At 43.9% G+C, this 13278-nt stretch overlaps 1 protein-coding gene across 1 annotated transcript in view; it reads left to right on the forward strand.

The window, feature by feature from the left end:
• Window positions 1-11954: 11954 nt before the first annotated feature.
• Window positions 11955-13278, forward strand: part of LOC129705415 (cytochrome b5) — a 30188-nt gene continuing 28864 nt past the window's right edge. The window contains exon 1 of the mRNA XM_055648970.1: window positions 11955-12191. Within this exon, the coding sequence (XP_055504945.1) occupies window positions 12048-12191 (144 nt within the window). The 5' untranslated portion in view covers window positions 11955-12047. The remainder of the gene's footprint in view (window positions 12192-13278) is intronic.

Consider the following 13278-nt stretch of genomic DNA (forward strand, 5'->3'; position numbering starts at 1 on the left):
AAATTGGATTCATAGGTGTATTTGCATATAATTGTGCAATCAGCAGCAGTATCAATACACATAGTAATGTATTGATTGTTCACTTTGACCCTTGTCTGAAAGTCTTCCTTTCCATAGTATAGATGTTGTACAGTGTAAGTTCATTACTCCCTGACTGTTCTTCGAGGTTGTGAATCTCACGCATTTGGTTTTGTCGAGCCTTTGCTTTGCTTTGTCCTGTAATGGTGCTGTACATGCTGATGCAATATGGCCCTTCTTTTAACAGTTGTAGCACGTAGAGTTCTTGAACTGTCACTTATTTGCTTTGTGTTGACTATTGCATCGATAGCACATATATGCGCTTTTCCTAGAATTTTGCTGTGAAGGCCTTTTCCCTGTCTTCTCATGCTTGTGTTTTGGAACTGACTTTTGACCATGTCATAGAAACATAGAAAATAGGTGCAGGAGTAGACCATTCCACCTTTCGAGCCAGCACCGCCATTCAATTTGATCATGGCTCATCATCGAAAATCAGTACCCCGTTCAGGCTTTTCCCCCATATCCCTTGATTCCCTTGGTCCTTAGAGCTAAATCCAACTCTCTCTTGAAAACATCCAGTGAATTGGCCTCGACTGCCTTCTGTGGCAGAGAATTCCACAGATTGACAACTTTCTGGGTGAAACGTTTTTCCTCATCACGGTCCTACTACTTATTCTTAAACCGTGATTCCCGGTTCTGGACTGGCCAAACATGTGGAACATATTTCCTGCATCTACTGTCCAATCCTTTTTTTTCTCTTTCTCTCTTTCTTTCTTTCTCTTTCCCTCTCTCTTCTTGATATACGCTTTCGGAACAACTTGCGTTGTTTTTACATTTGCGCAAAAATGGAATGCGATAGCGCTATGATTTTTTTGCCACGTTACTCACCGTTGTCCTGTAACGCAAATGTATCACGTTTTGATCCGATCGGTGGTATATTTTTAAAGTTATTAAGGTTTACAAACCTCCGTCAGTCATCCTTTCAGCCGGCGCAGCCCACCTGCCTGCCGGTTCTGCCGGGGATCCAGAGGCCTGGATGCTGAGTCTGGCTTTGAGAGCGCCGACGGCTGATGCTCCTCCGGGGCATGTAAGAAGGGAGAGGAGCAGCAACCTCGAGATCCTGGGGAGGTGAGGAGGGAGAGTGGGGGGATTAAGGGAGAGGAGAGGGTAGGAAGGGAGAGGGAGTGGGAGAGGAAAATGGGGTAGATGAGATGGGCGAGTGGGGGGGGGGGGGGAATAGAGGGAGAGGAGGAGGGGGGTAGGGAGGGGAAAGGAGTTATGGAGGGAGGGGTGACTGAGGGTATGGGAAAGGAGAGGTGAGGGAGAGATTGGGATAGAGTAGGAGAGGGGAAAGAAGAGTGAGGAGGTGAGGAGGGAGAGTGGGAGAGGAGGGGGAATAGAGGGAGAGGAGGCGCAGTGGGGAAATAAGGAGTGGGGAATAGAGGGAGAGGATAGTGGGGGATGTGAGGAGGGATAGTGTGGCGGATAGGAAGGGGGTAGGCAGGGTAGAGGAGTTACGGATGGAGGGAGGGAGTGACTGAGGGTAGGGGAAAGGAGAGGGAGGGAGAGGTGAAAGAGGGATTGGAAGAGAGGAGGAGGAGAGGGGAAAGAAGAGGAAGGGTGAAGATGAGGGGGATGGAGTGCTGGGAGATGAGGGGAAATGAGCCGCACCTGCGCAGTTGGGGGCTACGGGTGAGTGGTGGAATATTACGTTGAGGGAACAGAATGCGTTGGGGCACCAGGCCTCCCATGTGACAAGAACCCAACAGGTCCCACTTAGTCTAGTATATATATATATATATATATATATATAAAATGTTATCATTACCGCGTAGTTTTATCGCGAATATGAAAAGCCAACCACATATACACACTAACAAGATCAGAGTTTTAATGCATATGATAATATATAAAATATATATAATATATTAAATATCTATATTACTAAAATTCTGATCTTGACCGCTTTTGGCCCACTGTGCTGCGATTCCGAGAGAACGCCGCCTCCTACGGCCATCATTTATGGCCACCTCGCTCAGAGCGCCTTCCTGGACCAGACGATTTTTCCCATCGATGACAAATCAGAGAGATATTAATGATTTTTTAAAAATCACCATTCTCTCTGCTTCCCCTGCTGGAGGGAGGGAGAGGGATTATAAAACCAGGAAGTGGTGTGCCTCACTCAGTCTCTGCAAGATGAATGAAGCCAAAGGGTCACGTCTCTCTGAGCTTTAAATAACACTGAACACATGTCTACTCAACTGTGAGTCCCCTTAATGTGGTTTGAAAATGAAAATATAGTTTGTTTGAAGTAAAAAGGCACTGCCTGCAAATGGTTGTTTGGGTGCTTTGGCTTGAAGTTAAAAGACACTACTTATTGCAAATGGTGGCTTGGGGGCTTTGGCTTGAAGTTAAAAGGCACTACTTACTGCAAATGGTGGCTTGGGTGCTTTGGCTTGAAGTTGAAAGGCACTTCTTACTGCAAATGGTGGCTTGGGTGCTTTGGCTTGAAGTTGAAAGGCACTACTTATTGCAAATGGCGGTTTGGGTGCTTTGGCTTGAAGTTAAAAGGCACTACAGCAAATGCACTTACTTCCTGTATATTGATTTTGGGTAAAACGCTACCACTTACGGCTGTGATTTTTGTCCATCTTACTCAGTCCCCCTCTGCTCAGCAGGTGCAGAGAATTCTTCCCATCAATGAAAAATAAAAGTGTTATTAGTGTTTAAAAAATGTTGAGAATCTCTTTCCTGTCAATCATGCCATGAATGCCACACCTTTTCCGGTGGAGAGGGGTTATAAACCCGGAAGTGTGGGTGTGGCTCAGTATCTGCATGATGAGGGAGGGGGAGGTCACGACTCTGTGAGCTGTGAATCAACTGAACACACTGAATGTCTACTGAACTGTGAGTTTGGTGTTTTATGTGGTTTTATGGTGGTTTCACCCTGCATGAAATGGTATGAAGCTGCATTTGAATTTGGTGGCCTTGCAGCCTGCTTGAAATGGAATGAAACGGCACTTGAATTTGGTGGCCTTGCACCCTGCTTGAAGTGGTAAGAAACTGCACTTGAATTTGGTGGTCTTGCACCCTGCTTGAAGTGGTTGGAAACTGCACTTGATTTTGGTGGCCTTGCACCCTGCTTGAAGTGGTAGGAAACTGCACTTGAATTTGGTGGCCTTGCACCCTGCTTGAAATGGTAGGAACATGGATTTAAATTTGGTGGCCTTGCACCCTGCTTGAAATGGAATTTCAAGGAATAGTCATGAGCCGTGCTTGAGCTGCCAGCAGATTGGTGAGGGACTGAGCTGCACCCTGAACCCTCAAAGTGGTAAGAAACTGCACAATTGAATTGTGGAGGTGGAATATTGCGTCGGGGGACCCTGCTTGGGAAACGGGGTAGTATTTTATATAACAAATACATTTAAAAATTTGGTGGCCTTGCGTCCCTGCTTGAAATGGAATTTTTCAAGGACATAGTCGAGGCCGGGATCACCTTATCTGAACATTTCATACTTTATTTCTCGGCTTATTAAAGTTTAAAAAGCTGCCAGCAGATCAGGCTTGGCTCAGGACTGAGCTGCCACCACCCCAAGAACCCATACCAGCACTCCAGAAAGACCCCCCCACTGCCAAGCACCAATATTGGAAGTTTGTGGTTAGAGGGCTAATGGAATATTGCTAGCTTGCCAGCATGGTCCCCATGTAAAGCTATTAACATGGGAAAGAACGGATAAGATAACTTAGTGTTGTTTATAGACCTATAAAATATCAAGCATACATTATAAACTAAACTGTAATTTTAATTGCTTGTGTTGACAAAGGTGCTAATGTCTCTCCGACTCCCTTCTAGTACGAAATTGAACAAAAACTGGAAACTGAAAAGCAGGGGAACGCCGTCCCCCGATACCCCCATTTTTCCATCACTGCTCATACCCGGTTGACCTTTTTTGCTTGTCGCAACTGGCCGGGATCACCTTATCTTTCCTCAGTACATTTCATACTTTATTTTTCAAGCTTATTAAGGGGACATACTTGTAAAAACATGAAAAAAACCCCAGAGCTTAATAGGCATATGACGTCATATGGCTCTGCTAGTGTGTAAAGGCAAATGTCCAGCCTGAATTTGACTCGAACGTGCATACTATTATATGATCAGGTTAAATGACTCAAACAATTACTCGCACATTCGCGATGAAAGGTTTTAAAAATACCAACTTTCACAAGATTTTTACATACTCTGATTCACATTTTCCCCTCGAGGCCGAGAACACTAAAAAATAGCAAGTAGCAACTTCACTTCCAATATGCTGAGTGCGGGACATACACGGCCACACCCAGTAAAACCTGGTTACCCAGGCTAATCACCCTAACCACCTTGTTAGCTTGCCAGCGTGCACATCCCCATGTAAAGCTATTAATTCAGTAAAGAAAGATTGTGTTTTTGCTTTTTGATAAGATAACTTAATATGTGTTGTTTATGAGAGCTGAGTAAAATATGCAAGCATAATTATAGCAAATAAACAAGTAATTTTAATTGCTAGAAACTTGACAAAGGATAGCTAATAAACGTCTCCGACTCCCTTCTAGTACAGAAATTGGACATAAACTGGAAACTGAAAAGTAGGGGAATGCCGTCCCCCTGCATACCCCCCATTTCCATCACTGCTCATCCCAAAACTTCTGGACCTTGGCTTTGCAGCCTCCATAAGCAACTGGCAGAAGTTGTTAAACTGGATTCCTTTTCTCTCGATCTTTCCTCAGTAAATATACCGAACCAATACACTGTTCTTGCTTCAACAAGTTTATGCGTCACCCCAGGGGACATACTCTGGTCCACGACCTATCACTCTCTTGAAGTTCCAAGTGTTCCCCAGAGTACAATAGGCATAGTACAAGTGAAAAAGCAGCAGCAAGCAGATGCAATTTGGCTTGCTTTCTTGGTCCTCCAATCATATCATGACACTGTATGTGTGTAAAGGCAAATGTCAGGTTCCTGAAGACAATTGACTCGTACGTGCATGACCTCATTATCACCAATGATCAGGTTAAATGACTCAAACAATTGACTCGCACATTATCACCAATGATCAGGTTCCTCAAAATGAGTGACTAACTTCGTCATCACAGCTGCAACAGAACCCAGCATTTTTCCACTCAATGCTGTCTGCATGATCCCAATAAAATAGATTTACGTTTGTGGTTGTAATGTGACAAAATGTGGAAAAGTTCAAGGGGTATGAAAACTTTTGCAAGCCACTGTATATCAGCTGTGGGCTATGTCTCTGTGAAACAAAGCATGTAGCAGTCTCTCAGTTTTATATCGCTAGTAATCAAAACCTAGTGCCTCACACTGATGTGGGGATCAAGAAAGCACATCAGCTTACTTACTTTCTAAAGCATCCAAGAAGATTCGGCATGTCTGTGAAGATTCTCTTGAACTTCTATAGATGTGCAAAAGAAAGTATTCTGACTGGATGCCTGTCAGCCTGGTATGGCAACTGCTTTGCTCATGATTACCTGTATCTGCATACAGTAGTAAACACAGTCCAGTCCATCGCTGGTTGTCATTTTTTTTCCATCGAGCCCATCTTTATGGTGCTTTGCATCAGGAAAAATGCAGGTCTCGTCAAGGATGCCTCTCACTCTGTACATTCCCTTTTCTCTTTACTGCCTTCTGGGAGTAGACACAGGACCTTGAAAGTTCAGATGTCCTGACTTTAGAATAGTTTCCTCCCCACTGCTATCTAACTCCTGAACCAATCACCTCTTTCACACCCCATTCCCCGAGTGCCACCATATACTCTTATTATTAATTCTACCTCATTTGGTTATTCTGTCAAAGAGTGATACAGCTTGCCCACACCGGCCCACATATCCCAGCTATGCTCGCCCCTCCTGCCCGTGTTTCGCCCATATCTCTCCAAACCTGTCCAATCCATGTACCTGTCTAACCGTTTCTTAATCGTTCCTGCCTCAACTACCTCCTCTAGCACCTTGTTCCATACCCCCACCCACCCATTGTGTGAAAAGGTTCCTGTGTCTACTCCCAGAAGGCAGTAAAGAGAAAAGGGAATATACAGGGTGAGAGGCATCCTTGACAAGACCTGCATTTTTCCTGATACAAAGCACCATAAAAGTTATCCCTCAGATTCCTATTAAATCTTTTCCCCTTCACCTTAAACCTTATCCTCTGGTTCTCGATTCACCTACTCTGGGCAAGAGACTGTGTCCATCAACCCGATCTATTCCTCTCATGATTTTATACACCTCTATAAGATCACCCCTCATCCTCCTGCGCTCCAAGGAATAGAGCCCCAGCCTATTCAACCTCTCCCTATAGCTCAGACTCTCTAATCCAGGCAACATCCTCGTAAATCTTCGCTGTACCCGCTCCAGCTTCAAAAGTCAAGAGTGTTTTATTGTCCCAGATTGGACAATGAAATTCTTGCTTGCTGCAGCACAACAGAATATGTAAACATTGTACATAATGGGAGAAGAAAAAAGTTCAGTGTGTGTAAACACATGCACACATACTCAATCTCAATAAATAACAAATATAGTGCAATAATAATGATAGTCTGTTGCAGTTCAGAGCTTATTTGTTGTTATGTTTAATAGCCTGATGGCTGTAAGGAAGAAGCTGTTCCTGAACCTGGGCGTTACGGTTTTTAGGGTCGTATACCTTCTTCCCATTGGCAATGGTGAAATGAGTGTGGCCAGGATGGTGTGGGTCTTTGATAATGTTGGCTGCCTTTTTGAGGCAGCGACTTCGATGGATCCCTTCGATGGCGAGGAGATCAAAGCCAGTGATGGGCAGTGGTCACAACTTTTTGCAGTCTTTTCCGCTCCTGGACGTTCAAGTTGCCGAACCAGGCCACGATGCAACCAGTCAGTATGCTCTCGAGTTTGCACCTGTGGAAGTTCAGGAGAATCCTCTTTGACATACCGAATCTCCGTAATCTTCTCAGGAGGTAGAGTCGCTTTAGAATTGCATCAGTGTGCTGGGTCCAGCAAAGATCTTCGGAAATATGCATGCCCAGGAATTTGAAGTTTTTAACCCTCTCCACCATCGTCCCATTGATGTAAACAGGATTGTGGGTCCTTCCCCTACCAAAGTCCACAATCAGTTTCTTGGTTTTACTGATGTTGAGAGCCAGGTTGTTATGCTGGCACCATTTGATCAATCGGTCAATTTCATTTCTATACTCTGAATCATCATCATCTGTGATTCGTCCAACAACAGTGGTGTCGTCACCGAACTTGATGATGGAGTTCGCACTATGTCCGGTTACGCAATCATGGGTATAGAGTGAGTAAAGCAGGTGGCTGAGCACGCATCCTTGAAGTGCTCCTGTACTAATTGTTACTGAGGATGAAGAGTTTCTGCCAATTCGAACTGACTGTAGTCTGTGGATGAGGAAGTTTAGGATCCAATTCCAGAGGGATGCGCAGAGACCCAGTTCTCTGAGTATGGTAACCAGCTTGGAGGGGATGATGGTATTGAATGCCGAGCTGGAGTCTATAAACAACAGCCTGACGTAAATGTTTTTATTGTCCAAGTGGTCCAATGTGGAGTGGAGAGCCAGTGAGATTGCATCTTCCGTTGACCTGTTGTGGCGGTAGGTGAACTTTTCGAGGTAGGAGTTGATATGCCCCATAACCAACCTCTCAAAGTCCTTCTCAAAACAAAGCACATAGAAACGTACAAAATTCTTAAGGGGTTGGACAGGCTAGATGTAGGAAGATTGTTCCCGATGTTGGGGAAGTCCAGAACAAGGGGTCACAGTTTAAGGATAAGGGGGAAGTCTTTTAGGACCGAGATGAGAGAAATATTTTTCACACAGAGAGTGGTGAATCTCTGGAATTCTCTGCCACAGAACATAGTTGAGGCCAGTTCATTGGCTATATTTAAGAGGGAGTTAGATGTGGCCCTTGTGACTAAGGGGATCAGGGGGTATGGAGAGAAGGCGGGTACGGGATACTGAGTTGGATGATCAGTCATGATCATATTGAATGGCGTTGCAGGCTTGAAGGGCCGAATGGCCTACTCCTGCACCTATGTTTCTATGTTTCATCACCACAGACGTTAGTGCCACTGGTCGCTAGTCATTGAGGCACGTCACCTTACTCTTCTTGGGCACCGGTATTATGGATGCCCTCTTCAAGCAGGTGGGAATCTCAGACCTCAGAAGTGAAAGGTTGAAAATGTCTGTAAAAACTCCCGCCAGTTGGTCTGCACAGGTTTTGAGAACTCGACGGGTATACCATCATGTCCAGGCACTTTCCGAGGGGTCACCCCCCTGAAGGATCTTCTGACGTCGGCCTCTGTGACTGTGACTGTAATACCATCAGGGCGAATGGGCACTCGGGAAGGCACATCTGTGTTCTCCCTACCAAAGCGTGCATAGAATGCATTGAGCTCATCAGGGAGTGATACTTTTGACCTGCTTTCTGATTTTGTCTTGTAGGAGGTGGGCATTCAAGCCCTGCCACAGCTTCCGAAAATCCACCTCATCCTCCAGCAGAAGTCTCTTTTGCCTTTTTGATGGCCTTGTCAAGGTCATATCTGGATTTCCTATAAACCCTGCGTCACCAGACCTAAATGCCTGGGATCTGGTCTTCAGAAGAATGCGGATCTCGTGGTTCATCCAACATCTTTCCTATAACATGGTGTCCAGAACATAACACAATTCTCTAAATGTGGCCTCCCAACTTCTATACTCAATACTCTGACTGATGAAGGTCAATGTGCCTTTTTGACCACCCAATCTCCCTGCAACTCCATCTTCAAGGAACCATGCAACTGCACTCCTAAATCCTCCTGCTTTACAATACTCTCTAGAGCCCTACCATTCACTGTGTAGATGCTACCCATGTTAAGACTTCCCAAAATGCAACACCTCACATTTCTCTGTATTATATTCCATCAACCATTCCTCAGCTCACTGGCCCATCAATCAAGACCCAACTGCAATTTTACACAATCATCTCACTGTCTGCAAAAGCACGCAATTTTGTATCATCTGCAAACTTGCTAATCTGGCTATATATTTTCTCATCCAAATTATTAATGTAGATGACAAACAGTAACAGGCCCAGCACCAAACTCTGAGGTACACCACTAGTCACAGGCCTCCAGTCCGAGAAGCAGCCTTCCACCATCACCCTCTGCTTCCTTCCATGAAGCCAATTTTCTATCCATTCAGCTATCTCTCCTTGGATCCCATGCAATCTAGCCTTCCACAGCAACTGACCATGTGGAACCTTGTTAAATGCTTTACTGAAGTACATATATACAACATCTACAGCTATGTCCTCATCTACCTATTTGGTCACATGTTAAAAACACCAAATCAGATTTTTGAGACACGACCTCGCACATACAAAACCACGGTACATGTTTTTTTGGATTATTTTGCACTATTCGTATTTTGCACTACAATCTTGTGCCATTCTGCGGTTTTATACTTGTCACTGTATTTATTATTGTATTTACCATTACTGTATGTATACTGTGAGTTTCATTTTAACAAGGAATTTCATTACACCTTGCTGCATATGATAGCCAAAACTGCTCTCACGATGACAAATTCCACTCCAGGACACCTGAACACCTTCCTCTTTCAGCAAAACTGGTTTTCCTTCGACTGTGGGTAATTGAGAACTCTCTCACATTTCCTTTATTTCTTAGACCTCTGCTCTCACCCCACCTCTATCCATACACAAGATGGAATTCTCCCAGCCCTCACCCTTCCTGACAACCCGCCTCACCCATGCCTAACCCGAAATCTTCCCCTGCAACTGCATGAGGTGTAACACTGTTTCTTACACCTACTTCATCACCATTTAGGAACCTAAGGAGCACTTTGTGCGTCAAAGATTTACATGCATTCCTTCAACCTTGTCCACAGTATTTTGCTGCCCCCAATATGGTCTCCTCTCTATCGGCAAGACCAACTGGGAAGTTCCGATGTTCTTTCGATCCTTCTCCTGTCCTCTCATTTTTGGCCCCAACTCCATTATCATCCCCCTCATAATTCTAAGCAAAACCTGAGCACACATTTTTCACAAGCTTCCTCCACATCCCCATCTGGTTCTGGTTCCATCTGCCACTCACCTCTCCCCTAATGATTATTTCTTACTTATCAGATTCTAGTACTGGTTGCCTTTGTGTTCCTGCTTAACATCCCACAGCAGCTACCTCCACCTTCACCCTCCCCGATTCAATTTTCCACTTTTCTTATTTAGTCTAACTCCTTCTTTCATTAATCCAACTCTATCTCTCAGCTCCACCCGTCCTCCTCTTCCATTCCTGCCTCACCTGACCAACCTTCAGCCTTTATCTGTCCACAAATCACTTCCTGTATCAATGCCTCCTCTTTCCTCTGGCTCTCTCTCTCTCTGCTTTCATCACGATCAGGATTTTGACCCAAATGCAAACAATTCCTTTCCCCCCACAGAACCTGCTCACTCTGCTGAGCTCCTTCAGCACATTGTTGTTGCTGGAGATTCCAATATCTGTAGTTTCACGTTTCTCCAATGGGTCTCAGATGATGGTTGCTACGCAGTTAAGGGATTATTCACATCAGAAGCTAGTTGAAATATTGTGAAAGACTTCTCTGAACAAATGGCTTTTACACAAAGTCGGATGTAACAAATGTCTTTACTAAATAGAATACACAGTACATTTTAAATACTACCTCACCTGGAAAATATGCTTGGACTCAGATGGTGACCTCAAACTTCTAATTACCTGCAATTTAAATTCTTCTTGCCATTCCTACTCTGAACTCTATTTTCAGTTTCCTACAAATGTCAAAATTAAACGCAAAGAACAAGACCTCATTTCATGTTGGCATATTGTAACCTTCAAATTAAAACTTCAACAACCTCAGATAATCACCAATTCCAGCTTTTGAATTTCATATATCCAACTCCAAAAATATTTTTATTCTTCTGATGATCAGATAATTATTTTGCTTTTCTTATTCACATCTCATCCAAACATCTTTTTTATTAATTAATCTATTTACAGGCTCTCTCATCCTGCATTTAAATTTGTCATTTAATCTTTCTTACCTTCCACCTTCCCAGCATTTTTAAAGTTGTTTTATCTCAAACTTTTGTCTGTTCTGATGAACGATCTGAAATGCTAATCCTGTTTCTGTCTCAAAGTACCCCCTGACCCGTTGAGTATTTTTCATCATTTTTTTTTTTAACAATAGAAAAGTTGGCATTGTGCAATGTAAACATAAATGTCAGAATTCACAGATGAGATTAAGAACAATATAAACTAGCCTGACATATTCTGAAGAAGGGTTTCGGCCCGAAACGTCACCTATTTCCTTCGCTCCATTAGATGCTGCTGCACCCGCTGAGTTTCTCCAGCATTTTTGTGTACCTCTTGACATATTCAATCCCCATGTATACAAAAAAAAACAAAAAAATAATTCAGGTCAGTCCTATCCTTTAATGTAATTATAATAGTCAAATGTGAATATTAACTGAAAACCACTATTCTCACAAGGCTATAAGGGATAGTAGAATTAGGCCATTTGGCCCATCAAGTCTACTCCATCATTCAATCATAGCTGAACTATCTCTCCCTCCCAACCCTATTCGTCTGCCTTCTCCCCATAACCCCTGTCACCTGTACTAATCAAGACATATTTTGCTAAGAAAATGTTTTTTTAAAATCCCTTTTATTTTTTTGAAGTAATTCAGATGCAGATTATTCAGGTAAGATTTGATAATTGACGCCAAGCTATTGTGCACTTCAGCAAAGACGCACAGCCAACGTCCGCTCTGTGATCTTTGCTTTGCTTTGCACACGGCAAACAGGTCACGTGCACCACAGCCGAGTTTCCGGCGGGACTCTGCTCCAGCGCCTCGCGCCAGCGCGCGATTGGCCGTTGCCACCTGAGCCGTGGCGAGATGGCGGTCACGTGACGAGGTCACGCGACGCCCGGGCGCCGAACCAGGGAAGTGCAGCAGCCGGTAGCTCAGGGAGCCGGTGGAGGTGCAAAATGGGGGAGAAAACGGACAGCGCTGACAATGAGCCGGAGGTGAACTATTTCTCAATGGAAGAAGTGAAAACTCACGACAAGAGCAAATCTACGTGGCTGGTCATACACGACAAAGTGTACGATGTCACTAAATTCCTGGAGGAGGTCAGTTTCAAGTGTGTTAAACGCCACCAGGCCGCCCGTTCAATTTCGTCTGCAACATGTAATGGTTTTACAATAATCTTTCAACGTGTATGATCGAATTTTTAAATGTAATGTCCCATTTAGATGTGCATTGCGTTTTTGGATACAAGTCCCTATACTTAAATTCCGGGTTCGTAGTAAAATGCAATAGTACTTCTCCGTGTTCAAATGTTAAAGCCTTATCGTGTTATTCTATATTTGTAATATGCACATTTTCTTGCATCTTTTAGAATTTGTACTACTGTACAATTTAAAGCAATGTGTATTTGGTATTTTATATAGTCATACAGATATAGATAGAGCATTTGGTCCACCAAGTCCACACCGACCACTGGTCATTCATCCACATTAATCCCAGATTCCAACACTTGACCTGTAGCCTTTATGGCTAGGTGATAATAATAACGATAATAAATACTTTATTGATCCCCTCAGGGAAATTCAGATGTCCAGAAGCCCCCAACCAACAAACCAACACATTCAAAACGAAAGCAGACATAAAATACAACGTGGACAATACCTGAGAGCAATAAATACTTTATAAGACCAATAATTAACAATTTAAAAAAAAACGCATCCCCCTACAGCCTAGCGGTCCGTATTATAAAATCTAATGGCTGCAAAGGTGAAGGATCTCCTGAACCGCTCCGTTCTACAGTGCAGGGAGAGGAGCCAGTTGTTGTTCCGAGTGCTCTTTTGACTCCAGAATTACATGGAGGGGATACCCGGGTTTTCCAGGATGACCTGCACCTTGCGCCTCATACGCCTCGCAAGCACATCCATCCCAGAGTCCACTCTCCCCTCCAGCATTGAGCTTGCCCATTTTACCAGTGATGCTGTTGCCCCAGCCGACAACAGCGTAAAAAATGACACTTGCAACCACAGTATTGTAAAACATGTACAGCATATCATTACGCACATTGAAGGATTTAAGCCTTCTGAAGAAAAAGAGTCTGCTCTGGCCTTTTTTGTACAGGGCGTCAGAGATGACAGACCAGTCCAGTTTGTTATCAAGGTGCACTCCAAGTTATTTATATGTCTGCACCAC

This window comes from Leucoraja erinacea, chromosome 17 (assembly GCF_028641065.1).
Source record: "Leucoraja erinacea ecotype New England chromosome 17, Leri_hhj_1, whole genome shotgun sequence".
NCBI classification, from domain to species: Eukaryota; Metazoa; Chordata; class Chondrichthyes; order Rajiformes; family Rajidae; genus Leucoraja; species Leucoraja erinaceus.